The following is a 14637-nucleotide window of genomic DNA, read 5'->3' as shown; positions in this document are numbered from 1 at the left end:
TTTTATTGTATCATTTTTATTGATTTTTTATTCATATAGCAGTAGGTATTTTTACGTCATTTTAGGTCATAATAAGAATTAAATCTATGGTTCTGGTTTCTTTTGCAGAATTTTAAATACTGCATAAAAGGCTGGTAGTTGTTATTGTATCATTTTTATTGATTTTTTAATATTTTTTTTCATATAGCACTAGGTATTTTTAGTTCATTTTAGGTCATAATAAGAATTAAAGCTATAGTTTTGGTTTCGTTTTTAGAATTATAAATACCTCATAAAAGGTTGGTAGTTTTTATTGAATAGTTTTATTGTATCATTTTTATTGATCTTTTTTAATAATTTTTTTTTTCATATAGCAGTAGGTATTTTGACTTCATTTTAGGTCATAATAAGAATCAAAGCTATTGTTTGGTTTCGTTTGCATAATGGTAAATACCTCATAAAAGGTTGGTAGTTTTTATTGAATAGTTTCATTGTATCATTTTTATTGTTTTTTTTTTAATAATTTTTTTTATCATATAGCAGTAGGTATTTTAACGTCATTTTAGGTCATAATAAGAATTAAAGCTTTATTTTTGGTTCATTTGCAGAATAGTAAATACCTCATAAAAAGTTTGGTAGTTTTTGTTGAATAGTTTTATTGTATCATTTTTATTGATTTTTTTTAATAATCTATTTTTCATATAGCAGTAGGTAATTTTGCATCATTTTAGGTCATAATAAGAATTAAAGCTATAGTTTTGGTTCCGTTTGCAGAATTATAAATACCGCATAAAAGTTGGTTATACCACTTAGAATTTAAAATGGTTGTATGATTAATCGATTACACCGGTTAATAACCATGAACTAAGGTTTCTCTCTAGTTGCACTTCGCTGATATTTCCTGAAGTCCGCTCTGGTGATTCCTTTTGTAATTCCCTTTTTAGTGACTTGTCAATCACTGAAGTGGGTAAAATAACGATAAAACCGAAGTTGACTGCTTATTCTGTTATTTTTTGTATCCTTAGACGTAGTAATTTATATTAAACTGTAGACGGCAGCGGGCTATCAAACGGTTCGTAGCAATGAACTGTAAGTAAGGAGTGACATGCTAATAGCAACCGAAACTATAAAAAAATATTTTGATAACAACATATGCATCGAAAGGATTGGCTTTTATGGTGATACTAAATAGATAAAATTCATTATTACTCAGTAAATGCTACGAGCCTGAGAAAATCTGAATGATTTTCGAAAAGGGGGCAAGGTCCATAAAAAAGTGAGTGATATCAATGGAAATCAAAAACTCAAATTGATGGTATCAGCGAACCCTGTTAAAGAGGCTCTAAGCATCCATCTACACAAATGCGATTTTTTTTTGGCAAGAAGGATTATCACGGATGCGTCCTTAGCTATTTCTTTTTACTTCAGCAATTGTGTCAAAATAAAGGTCTTAAAATATCGGGAGAAGGATTATTCGATTATAAATTAAAAGTTCTAGTGGTCATTTTCAGTAGCAAAAACGAATGTGCCACGGCATAGTCACGTTTACTAACATTTTATAGCGCGAAACAACAACTTTGGCTTAAAAAGAGTCAAAAAAGCTATAGTAATATTTAGATAATTATAGATAATATATAGTAATTATAGATAATTCTGAGATAGCCAGGGTACCGAATTCAAGCTTTTCTATTCAGTAAAATCCGTTGTATCTATTTTTTGTAATATTGTATCTTAATCTTAAACCCCAGGATGTGATTTACTGGGGGGCCGATCTTCAATCAGTGAACAGAAAGACAGTTTCTTTATCTCTTTTGCAAAATAACTCTCAAGAACTTGCATTTATTCGCCATAGAAAGTAAAGCCAATAAACGCCCGAGTATTTACACATTTTTCATATGAAAAGGTTTTCACGAATTAAGGCCTAAGCAGATTTTCCCTATTTTTAAATTCGCATTTAGAATGCGTCAGTCGGCACCGTGCTGCTGTACGGAGCGGAGACATGGTCAACTGCAAAATCTATCCTTAGTGCCGTCAATGTCTCACAGACTGAGCATCCTCGAAGGATAGAGGGACTTCAGTGGACTTACTTCGTTAGCAATCAAACACTCCTATCACGTACTGCGCTAACTCCTTTCTCGACGCAGCTTGCCCAGCGTACTTTTTGGTGGTGCTGCAACCTCCTTCGTGTGGAACGCGACGCCCCAGCACGGGTGGCATTTGACTTCAACCCCGTCCTGTATGGATGGAAGTGACCTAGAGGACGCCTCCTCACCAGTTGGAACGCCAAAGCCAATGCATTCCTCGCCCTAGCCCACATCTTAGTGGAAGAAGGTGCTAGGTTGGCAAGTGATAGGTCAATCTGGAGGTGCCTGGTATCGTCATTCTCAACGCCGAACACTTGGCAGGAGCCTTAAGTCAAGTAAATCACGATTTTTCCCAAGGTTGTGACCTATTTTGATCGTAGTTATCTACTGATGTCACTGTTGTACTGATAGACTATGTGCAAAGCTTGTAGAGGATGCTCCACTTGGGCCACGATTCATCTTCTCCTTATCGCTTTTTTGCGATAAACGTTATTAGTGTTTTTAGTTGTATAGCTTTATTCATTGATTTTTTTTCTTCGATATTTTTTATTAGGTATTGTGTATTTTGACAGCCAGTACGTAGTTTTTACGTTTAGTTAGGCTGATTACTCCCTTGGAAATTTACCCTGGGCAATTCTCCCCTCTGGAGAATCCCCTCGCAAAGAATCCTCCTTAGGTAAATCCTTCGGAAGAAAATTACTCCCCGTGGTTTTATGTTGATGCTCAGTATCGTTTCTGGTACTTTTTTCTTCAATTATACCATGAATGCTACATATTTTGTATAGTATGGGTTAAATATAAGTTATTATTAGCATCAACTACGTTTATTACACAAAAACCTTCTAACTCAGTGCTCTGATACTTTAGCGTAAAGAGCGGGGAGGGTTAAATAGGGGGCAGTCCTCTCATAGACAATTTCTATTTGTTAATGCCGCTCTTCACTTTGTTTAAAAAAATGCTTCCTTTTTCCTTTATTATACTATAAACTAATAGAGTATATATTGGATGTAAGATTGGCCGCTCTAAAATCATATAAAGCCAAAATTTTGCTGCGTCTTAAATGAATATGGCATGTTTCTGGCAAAAATACTTTATTGTACCCTTTGTATCCCCTAGAAGCGTGTTTATACTGTTTAGACTAAGTTGTAGCTAAGTTACGTTACGCTAAGTGAAGCGTTTCACGCAAAAGTCCTTTCACAGCATGATGTAAAAATCTATGAGACCATCATAATCATCGTCTAAAGTCATCACAATCATCACAAGCAAATTATTTAAAAAATTGTAAGCTCTATTGATGATATAGCTATGACAGCAGGATGGCTTATGTTGAAAAGATGGCGTGTAAGGCTTTCTAAAAATAGTTTATTCGTTTATTTTCAAAATTTATAAATTGATCATTCCGACACTCTTCTTCATCGCTAGGCGTTGACTAGACATGAATGATACTTACTCTCTAGCAAATAAGATTCGAAATGGTTTGTCTTTTCAAAAAAAAGAATAAAACATTATTTGTACTTTCAATACTTTTTCTGAGAAAAAGAGGCGGTTTTACTTTGAAGAAATATCCGAATTTCGAGGGAGAATTTAACAACTCCTCGAGACCCTCCTCAATAATAGTTACTGTATCTTTGATCGCCGAAATGAGCCTTTTCCTTGCCATAATACAAATAAAGTTGAAGAGAAATTACTCGCCCCTCTGAATTCATCCTTTTTATTTAGTTGGGGGCATATATTTGTCTTAACCTGAGACTGAAATATACCATCGTGTACAAACTTTTTGGTACTCGGGTTTATTCAATTAAGATGCAAAAGCTCTCCTCTGCTTTGGTCTAGAGTCATGAGCTACAAAAAAAAGTATTATGTTCATTTTTTTTGTTTACTTTCACTAATACGTTTGATTTGCATTCTAACATGATTGCCTTTACCTAAAAACTCTATTTAACAGCCTACTAGAATTTTTAGAACAGGTTGTCATAGAATGTAAAGCAGAAAGAGTAGATGGCGTGTATTAAAATCGGTGGAACCTGGCCGAAGCTTTACATAAAGCTAAAAAAGGGAATTTCCTATAAAATACGAGCTTTGAGTAAACTCGTAAGTAAATTTAATAAATACGGACAAACGGAAAAAAGGGTTAAGAAATTACTGGGCCCTCTTAAGTCATCCCTTTGGGAGCATATATTCGTATTAACTTGATTTTGAAATTTACCACAGCATATTAACTATTTGCTAGTATATTTGGCTCAATTGAGAGACAGAAGATGCTCCTGTATTTTTAAATCTCTGCCTTGGAGTTGCGTAAAATAAATCTTTGTTTGACTTAAAATAAACTTACATAACGTAAAATCGAGAGATACAGATGCTTCTCTGCGCTGTATTTTTAAATCTATACCCTGGAGTATCGTAAAATAAATCTTTGGTTAACGTCAAATAAACTTATGTAACGTTAATTCTATGTAGAGCTTGAGCCTATGTAGCACTACCTGCGTTACGGACAAATTTCTTCCGTAAGATTACACAACATAACATAGAGCCTTCAGTTACACTAGTTCGAAAGGTTGGCGTAGTGTTGAAGCACCATTATGCCATATGCTGTTACTGATACGTCTAAATTTACACAGGCTCTGTTGAACTTTTGGGCGCTATGGCCTACTGCGCCCCAAAGCAGTTGAGCTCCTGTTTGCCAAATATAGTTCCAAAATTAATTGAGGTGCTGGGTGACTCTCATATTAAGGTACAGCAAGCGGGTGGACAAGCATTAGAAGTAATTGGATCTGTCATCAAAAATCCTGAGATTCAGGTTAGTATTTTTTACCCTCGTAATAAATTATGCATTTTTATTTAGAAAGCTTGACTTAGCTTGTAGTCACAATCGGCACCTTATGGAGTGGGAGGGGGTTGGAAGTAATTGGAATTGTCATCAAATATCCCAATATTTTAGCTAGCTACATCTTCTGCCTCATTTATCCGTCTTATATTTTTATTTAAAAACCTTGGCTTGGCATGTAATTGCAGTGGGAAACTTATGGAGGGGGAGGGGGGTTGATTGATAGGGAAGGGTAGGGAAGAAATTGAATCCGTTACCAAAAATCCTAAGATGCTGTTTAGCCACATATTCGACCTTGTTTATCAATCATATGTTTTTCTTTAAAATCCTCGGCTTGGCATGTAATCGCAGTGGAGAACTTATAATGGATTGATGGGGAGGGATAGGGAAGTAATTATATCCGCTATCAAAAATCCCTAAGATACATTTTAGCTACAAAACATTTTAGATATAAAAATATCGGCTTGGCTTGTAGTCGCAATTGGAAGCTTACGGAGGGGGGCTTATTGATATGGAGGGAGAGGGAAGTAGTTAAATCCAAAATCCCAAGATTTACATTGCCATATCATTTTCCTTGTCTATAAATCGTGCATTTTATTCAAAAACCTTGGTTTGGCATGTAGTCACAGTGTGAAACTTGTTGGAGGGGATTGGTTGATAAGGAGGGGGAGGGAAGAATTTAAATCTGTCATAAAAATCCTATGATTCATATGAGCCACATCTTTGACTTTGTTTATTAATCACTCATTTTGCCTCAAAAATCTTGGTTTGGTATGTAGTCGCTATGGGGAACTTATGGAAGGGGATTGATTGATAGGGACTGTTTGCTAATCGTGTAATTTTCTTCAAAATATTGACTTGGCATGTTGTCGCAGTGGGTAAATTATCGGGGGGGGGGTATTACTCCTAAATTTCCAATGGTTTAGGCATCCCTTATGAAAAAAGGAGTTCATGTCTGTTCCCCTTGAAATTTATCTTTTAAGGTTTTTTCTATATTTTCTTTGGTTTTCCATATCATTTGCCTGTTTTTGTACTGTTTCTATTTTTTGGGTTGTAGAAAGTTCTGATTGATCTGATGAAACAAAATTCTGAGGCATGATTGATGTTGATTAATCATGTTACTCATTTATCAGTTAGTCATGCTCTACCTTGTTGGTTAATAATAATGCGTAGGACGACAAAAAAAAACTGAGGTAAATCATAGTTAGTGAAAAAGAGAAACAATTCAAGTATATTGACCAGTATTGCCGCTCAGTGGAGGAAGAAGAATAAAAAATATAGTCAAAATTCACAGGATAACATACAAATACAATCTTTAAAAACAAAAAGTAGAATAAGTAACTGTGAAAAGACAATCGATAAAACCCCATATCATCTAGCTCGTTTTACTTTGTTGCCTGAATGTTCGAAATGAAAACTACTTCGATTGAGATCTCCGCCCAGCCATCGTGAAGAAGAAGAAGAAGACGAAGCTGGAAGAAGAATAAATAAACCTAAACAAAATTCAGCCGACGGAATAAAAATAAAAACATTGAAAAAAAATTGAATAGAAGAGAACCTTTATCAAGCAACGGTGAAAGAATAATAAGTTAATATTAATTGATAAATTGATAAATAATTAATATTAATAAGTTGATATTATTATTGTTAAAATTGGTTGATAATTTGATTAATCATTATCGATGATAATTAATAATTGATAAATAATCAATATTAATGAAACAGTGATTTAATTAAATGACAATTGATTAAATCTAATTGGTCTTTATCTCGTTTTACTGTTTTACTACGTTTTGTTTTGCTTAGCCAGTGTGGTGTCGAAAATTATTTGTTAATGATAAAATTTTTCTCAAAAAGTTCAGCTTAACACTTACTTAGAGTGATACCTATTGGAGGGCAAAATTGGTAGGTGTGGTTTGCTTCTGAAGTTTAATTGGAGGACGAAATTGGTGGGTGTGGTTTGCTTCTGAAGTTTAATTGGAGGGTTAAATTGGTGCGCTTGGTTTGCCTCTGAAGTTTAATTGTAGGGTGAAATTGGTGGGCTTGGTTTGCTTCTGAAGTTTAATTGGAGGGCGAAATTGGTGGGGCAAAATCGATATTCCTGAATTAATTATTGTTAGTATAATACACTGTTCCCGTGATTTTTTAAATTATTATAATTACTATTGATATCGATTAATTTTACTGTATTGATGTGTGTTGACTAATATTATTGGTATGATATTGTACTCTTTATTATTAATATTTTTTTTTTTTTTTTTTTTTTTTTTTTTTTTTTTTTTTTTTTTTTTTTTTTTTTTTTTTTTTTTTTACCAATGTTATATTAATATTGCCTAAGTGGTATATTTTTTATCATTAATATTATATGGATATTTTGTATTTATTATTATTAATATAATTAGTTCGGAATATATTTTATGCCTAGGCAATTGTCCCAGTGCTACTGGGCGCTCTACAAGATCCATCCAAAAAAACTTCATCTTGCCTCGCAACACTGTTGGATACGAAGTTTGTTCACTTTATTGACGCGCCATCTCTTGCTCTTATTATGCCTGTGGTACAAAGAGCCTTCCAAGATCGTTCAACTGAAACTAGAAAGATGGCAGCACAAATTATTGGCAATATGTACTCTCTAACTGATCAAAAAGATCTTAGTCCATATTTACCTACTATTATCCCTGGATTAAAGGCCTCAGTTGTAGATCCTGTACCGGAGGTAAGCGTTTTAAACTCTTGCTTTCAAGTTGTCACTCTTTCTTGCTTTCAATTTGTTTCTGTTTATACTCTCTAGTCTTTTTGCTTTCAATCTGTCATTCATTTTAAGGTTTTACCCTCTAGCTTGTCTTTCTTTTTAAGTTGGGGTCTGAAGACTAAAGTAATGTAACAGCTACTGGGACCTAACATATGGATTTGACTTTAAATGAAGAGTGCCTCTCTTAAGGTCTATTCTCAGAGACATTTTATTGATACTAGTTTTAGCTAGCACTAATTTGAGCTAATCAGGTTTTTCATACAGTCCTCTGATTGGCTGAAAACCCTATAATTGAGTCATAATAGGTGATGATTTTTGAAAGTGACTTTTAATAAATGTTACTCTTTTTTAAGTTATTTTGAAGTCCTATTGCTATAACATAATTGAAACTGGCAAAATAGTTTGTACTGTCAGATAAAGGTGAAAAGGTAAGTCGTATGGCATTGGACTTTACAATCCCTGCCGACAGTGCTAAACTCTGTTTCATGGCTCTTCAGCCAGAAAGTTCATTGAGGAGTTGGGGGCCAGCCATCCTATGAAAGGGTGTGCTTTTGCACACCCTTCCTGTTGACCTTCCCCAAATTTCTCCACTATCTGTCACTAACACTAACCCTGTTCCAAATCGAATAACCAGCGCCACGAGGACTCGAACCCCTGTCCTCGCGGACAAAGGATTTCGAGTCTAGCGTGCTAACCATTCGGCTAGGACGACTTAACAAAAATAATCTAAACCAGCCATCAATATTTTTCTCCGTTACTGTGATTATTAATTGACTAATTGAACTAAATGATTTGATTCAGCGCTTCATATCATGACGAAACATTAGAAAAAAAAACTGCACGTTTTAAAATTTTTAAATGAATAAACATTTTCTTTATGTATGCTTTAATTTATATTTTATTTCAGTATCTTATTTATATTGAATATATCGTTCATGTTTTTCATGTGTTCTTTTATATTTGATGTATTAATTTGTGTATTTTAATTTAGAATAAGATATTTATTTCATATGAAAGAAAGTGAATGTAAAGTGTACTTATATTTATATTTTTTTTATTAGGTTCGAACTGTGTCGGCTCGTGCTCTTGGAGCCATGGTTAGAGGTATGGGTGAGGCTAGTTTTGATGATCTACTACCTTGGCTTATGCAAACGCTTACCTCCGAAGCTAGCCCTGTTGACAGGTAACAAATTACTGCTACTAATAACTCACTGTAGTAACAAGCCACTTGAGGCCAGCACAGCTACGCGCGCTCCCCCTCCATCCCAATCTATTTCAAGCCTCCTTCTTTACACCTTCCTAATGATTTCCCATTCCCCTTATATCTTTCCTTACGTACATCCTCCCACCACATTCGGGGGTGACCTATTTTTGTTTGGCCCTAGACTGTTGCCCGACTTGGACGATATCGGGTAATCGCCCATCATTTATCCGCAAATCCTGCGTCCTGCAAATCCTGACCTAGCCACCTCAATCTTTCATTATGACTCTAGAAAGAGGGATTGACTGATATTTTTCGTATAGCCTACTGTTTGAAATACTGTCGGTCAGTCGGGTACCCAATACAATCCATAGAGCAATATCTCTGGAAAACATCTAGCAAATGTTCCTCGGTTTTTTGGAGCACCCAAGCTTCAGAACCATACTTGATCACTGTCATGACTGTAGCTTTTACTATTCTAATCTTGGTGGGCAAATGGATCCTTCTTTCAAACTTTTTCAAAAAAACACTCTGGGCCTTGGCTATTCTACTTTTAACATCTTCACTGCACCCACCGTCTCGCTGCCTACTTAATCGATCTTCTCTTTATCCAACATCTTTCACTCATTCCTAGTCTTTGCAACTTTGTCTTCTTAACATTAATTTCCAAACCTATTGTTGCACCGAAAACTCGCAAAACCTCTAAAAACCCATTCATTTAATTTGCCAACATTTTCATCTAGGATGCTTGAATCCTCCTAGATAAAGTTTTTATTAAAGGACCTTCTAGTTAAAGTTTTGTCCGGAGTAACCAAATTCAAAAAGTGTCATAAAAAAACTGCCAATTGAAGAGAAATTGGCGTTTGAACCTGATTCAGGGTTGGTAACTATTGTTTCGATTAATCTTAATGGTAGAAGTTTGCTGTGAAAACAAATTTATGGGAATTTTGAAAAACAGCCTGACCCACAAATTATAGTTATGAGCAAAAACATTCCAAATTCATTCTTCATTGTAGTTCCAGTTCAATTTAGCTTTAATTTCTTAATTCTTTTCTAATTCTTTCTCATTCTTTTTATTTAATTTCAAAATCTATCTCAGATCTATCTTAGTGGTCTGGATTTCACGTTATAGTCAACTTTTTCTCCCTCCTTAATCTTTTGACCGTGCCCAGCCATTTGGTTTACTATGTCTGGAAAACGATGAATCTGGAAAGAAGGCAATGTTAATCCGTCTTTTCAATATTTCGGGTTTTTTTACTATGCAATTTCGATTTCTGTTCACAGTCTTTCCATGGGTTTTAGCATCGATTTACAGTCTAAAAGTCAAATCCTCGTTTGTATTGTAAAATCCACAACCCCTTTTCAAATGAAGTTAATCGCTTCGACAAATCGAAATCTCCTATATCTCGAAACCTGTTTAAGTCGTTGAAAAACATGCATAATTGGAAAAAAAATTGCGGTTAGATTTAACCTCTGTAAGTCGAAGTGACCCGAAAATTATCTCTATAAGTCGAAATTAAGTAAATAAGTCGTCATTGTCACTTTATCTTCACAAGTCAAAGTTTACCTCTGTATCTCGTATTTTTTTCAAAAACTTCTGTAAGTCGTACTGACCCAAAAAATTCCTCTTTAACTGGAAATTCAGTAGATAAGTCGTCATTTATTTGTCACTTTACCTCCACAAGTCAAATTTTACCTCTATGTATCGAAGGTTTTGAAAAGGACCTCTGTAAGTCGAAGTGACTCGAAGATTACCTCTATAACTCGAAATTCAGTAGATAAGTCGTCACGTATTTGTCAATTTACATTCACAAGTCAAAGTTTACTTCTGTATGTCGAAGTTTTTCCATTTACTTCTGTATGTCGAAGTTTTTCCAAAGGACCTTTGTAAGTCGAAGTAACCCGAAAATTACCTCTACAGATCTAAATTCTATGGATAAGTCGTCATTTATTTGTCACTTTACCTCCTCTCTGTATCTTGAAGTTTTTCCAAAGGACCTCTATTAGTCGAACCCCGGTATGCAGGTTGGAACGTTTAAACTTTTGCATATATTAATTTTTAATTTGTATTAATTATTTTAATTTTAAATTAATTTAAATTTGAGTTTTATTTTATTTTATCTAATTTGTTTAATGGCATGTAATTTGATTCATTTAATTAAATTAAATTTAGATTTATTTAAATTGATTTTATGCATTAATTTGATATGTATTAATTTTGTTTAGCATATTTTTGTATCAGATACTGTTCATGTTCAGGTGTCTATTTCCCAGCAAACTAAATTTATTATTGTTATTTGAAAGTCTAGTCTTGATATGACAAGTATATAAAGTTATTCTTAATTTTGTAGTGGCTGTAGGGAGTAAGTTTAGCGATTGTGTACCTCTGTAACTTGATTTTTCATTTGGCCTACCTCTGTAACGCGTTACCTTTATAAGTCAAATTTCATGTAGAATGATCTCTCCAACTCGAACTATAGGTAACTCGAAGAAACATCGTGGTCCCGGGAATTCCGAGTAAGCGAGAGTCGACTCTATTATGGTCCTGATTGTGCAGCAATGCACAGGGAATTGTTAGATTTTTTTGTCGTTTTTTTAGATTGAACTAGTCTTAAACTAGTAATTTCAATGCATTTTATTCTCGAACAAGGTCTTTTTATAGTCTTTTCCCCCAGGGGGTGTAGGGGAGCTAAGCTGAACAAAATACTGTTTTGCCCTAATACCCCCGATTTACGAAAATGTAGGAGGGGGAACCTAGCTGGGCTCCTCTCTAGGAATATATATGACTCGCAGTATAATCTTGTATTATCGGGTTTATTAGTTTCATATACATTCATCAAGCCAGAATTATAAACCCTTCATTGGGGAATGAACTAAAGATCCTTTGAAAAATGGAAAACTTTTTCTTTTTTTTTTAACGCAACCATGGCATTTTCACAGTCGCCACAGCTATGCTACTGAACCAGCTCTCTTAATCCTCTGGGGATTAAAATGGGTTAACAAGTAAACTTAAAATTTAAATAACTTGATTATCTGTATTTAAAATAAATTTATATAAACGTGTTTGCGTCCAACTAAACTTTGACGAGTTTTTGCGAAGGTTCGTTTCTCCGCAATAACAACTGTATTCTAGGGTTTGATGGTAGTTAGAAGTTGGGGCTCGAACGAAAGGATAATGAAAGAGTAGGCTGGAGGAGAAAAAGAGGAAAGTCTTTACAACTCCAACTTTCTCGTGTTTTCGTAATAAATCAGGAGTTAAGCAGCTTTGCATTCTATCCCCATTTATATGGATCACTTTGATGGAGTTTTTCGTAAGGAACACAGCAAAGAAAACATGAAATAAATAGAAAAAGGAATAAAATTGTAATAGAAGAATAAATAATAATAAAAGTAAATAGAAGAAGAAGAAGGGATTAAAATAGAAGAAGGAACACAGCAAAAGAACACGAATAAATAGAAGAAGAATAAGGGGTTAAAATAGAAGAAGAAACACGGCAATAAAATAATAAAAATAAATAGAAGAAGAAGGGGTTAAAGTAGAAGAAGGAACACAGCAAAGAGAACACAAAATAAACTGGGGAAGTAAAACTCTCCTGGGCTTAGATTAATGATAATTTAAGCGCTTTATTTGGACATTAAATTTTCAAAATTTCAGATTCTACAACACATTAATATCTGTTCTTTCGAATTTTGGAAAGGCGTTTACTCCTTTCCAATACCATGCGAGAAATAGGATTGCACTAGCAAGGAATAGGATTCTTTCTTTGGCTAATCTGGCAACATTCAGTGGCCACTTTTTTCCTTTCCATTTTTTTTTCTAGCTTGTTTCTTAATAAAAAGAAGAAATTCTGAAAAAAAAAGTTTTAAAAATATAAATTCGGTGGATGGATAAACCCTAATCCGAGCTATTGAGTGATAGCAAAATTGTCGTTTCATATTGAAACGCTAAAACCATCGGACTGCGGGAGAAAAAAAAGGCTGAATCTCAGTTATCAGATCAGAAATTGTCATCTCACATTAAAACATTAAAACCACAGGACTGAAGTAAAACAAATACTAAAACATACAATACTAATTCTAAAACATGGTATTAAAATAAACATATGTTAATATAAACAGTATTACCTAGTATTAACATAAGCAGTATAGCTTCATCGTACAATGCTAATACTGAAGCCTAATATTAACATAAATACATTAAACTTGGGTGTATGGTTAGTTGACCATTACTTGGGGTAGTATTAACTGTATAGGCTATTATAACATATATTGATATAGGCAGTATAAAATAAACTGCATAACATAGTCCATATCATTAAACATAGTTAAATACATTAAACTTGGGTGTATGGTTAGGTGACCATTACTTGGGGTAGTATTAACTGTATAGGCTATTATAACATATATTGATATAGGCAGTATAAAATAAACTGCATAACATAGTCCATATCATTAAACATAGTTAAATACATTAAACTTGGGTGTATGGTTAGGTGACCATTACTTGGGGTAGTATTAACTGTATAGGCTATTATAACATATATTGATATAGGCAGTATAAAATAAACTCATAGATGGAAGATAATTTTTAAAGTAACAAGAACTGTAAGGACAGTGAATTGATTAAATGGAAACTAAGTACTTCATTTTACTAAAGTCGCTGTACAGTACTTAAGTACTTAAAGTACTAAAGGGTCAAATGGAAACTTACACAAGGATATCTTCGAAAATGAAGAAATCTGGGGATTCAGTTTTTAATGAAAAAGACATCCATGTGCAGTTATGCAGTTTTCGGTAATACCTGGCACCAATTTTAGAAAAAGTATCACAGGTAAAAGAAAATTAGAATTAGAGCCTAGTTTATTCAAAAAACAGATAAATTTTCTGTTTCAATGACATGGTGCATACGCAAGGGAGGGGCCTCGGGAACTGACGGTATCCCTATAACTAAAATAAACGTCATATTTTTATATAATTTGCCAGTTTTATTGCAACCTTCCCTTCCCTAAATAGATTTCTCTATATTTGGCTGGTTAGTGCCGAATAATGGTGGGCTAGGGATTTCTGCTGATTGTTTTTCATGGTTCGACGTGGCAACACTGACGAAAATTTTGTGCTGCCCTGAAAATTTCTGTACTTTTTGGAACAATTAAAAGAAAAATCTTAGATATCTGCGGTTTTAAGTTGTAAATATACCTAAAATAGGTTCAGGGAGAAAAAAATACATCAACTTGGTGTCCATGGTCCTTTAAAATATGAAACTATATCATTGATTTATCTTGAATGATCAAAATTTTTTATTATTATTATTATTTGAGTATTGTTCTACGCAAGGGTAGCACTACAGAGCACTCCCATTGCTACCAAATTACTCAGATGATATTCTTTTGACAGGGGCGGATCTAGGTTGGGCCGGAGGACACCGTAACTAATTATTTGTGCTCATTGATTTTCATGGTTCAACGTGACAACACTGACGATAATTTTGTGCTGCACTGAAAATTATGTATAAATTAAACTTATAGACCTAATTAATTATTTATTGATTATAAATACATTAATATATAAAATATGTTAATTAAACTTATTGTAAATAAGAAACGATATGTTCTAATGAATGTTTAAGTGTATTCTTAATTCCGAAGATAAATAAAGTAGTTAGGTTTTGGAATAAATGGATTGTCAATTTTTAAATGTTGACGGATAAAAAAAACGTTGTCAAATTTGACTGATTAATTTTGCTTATTTATTTTCATGGTTCAATATGGTAATACTGATGAAAATGCGGACTGCCCTA

At 33.8% G+C, this 14637-nt stretch overlaps 1 protein-coding gene across 1 annotated transcript in view; it reads left to right on the top strand.

Moving 5' to 3' along the window:
* The window catches only part of LOC136040330 (stalled ribosome sensor GCN1-like), a gene marked incomplete in the record, with an annotated part of 191427 nt that overhangs the window by 123796 nt on the left and 52994 nt on the right, over positions 1–14637 (top strand). The window contains 3 exon segments of the mRNA XM_065724571.1: positions 4682–4860; positions 7313–7603; positions 8701–8822. Coding sequence (XP_065580643.1) covers positions 4682–4860; positions 7313–7603; positions 8701–8822 — 592 coding nt within the window.

This window comes from Artemia franciscana, chromosome 20 (genome assembly GCF_032884065.1).
Source record: "Artemia franciscana chromosome 20, ASM3288406v1, whole genome shotgun sequence".
In the NCBI taxonomy this organism is placed as follows: domain Eukaryota; kingdom Metazoa; phylum Arthropoda; class Branchiopoda; order Anostraca; family Artemiidae; genus Artemia; species Artemia franciscana.
The sequence above is the reverse complement of the archived record's forward strand: the minus strand, read 5'-3'. Positions and strand labels throughout refer to the sequence as shown.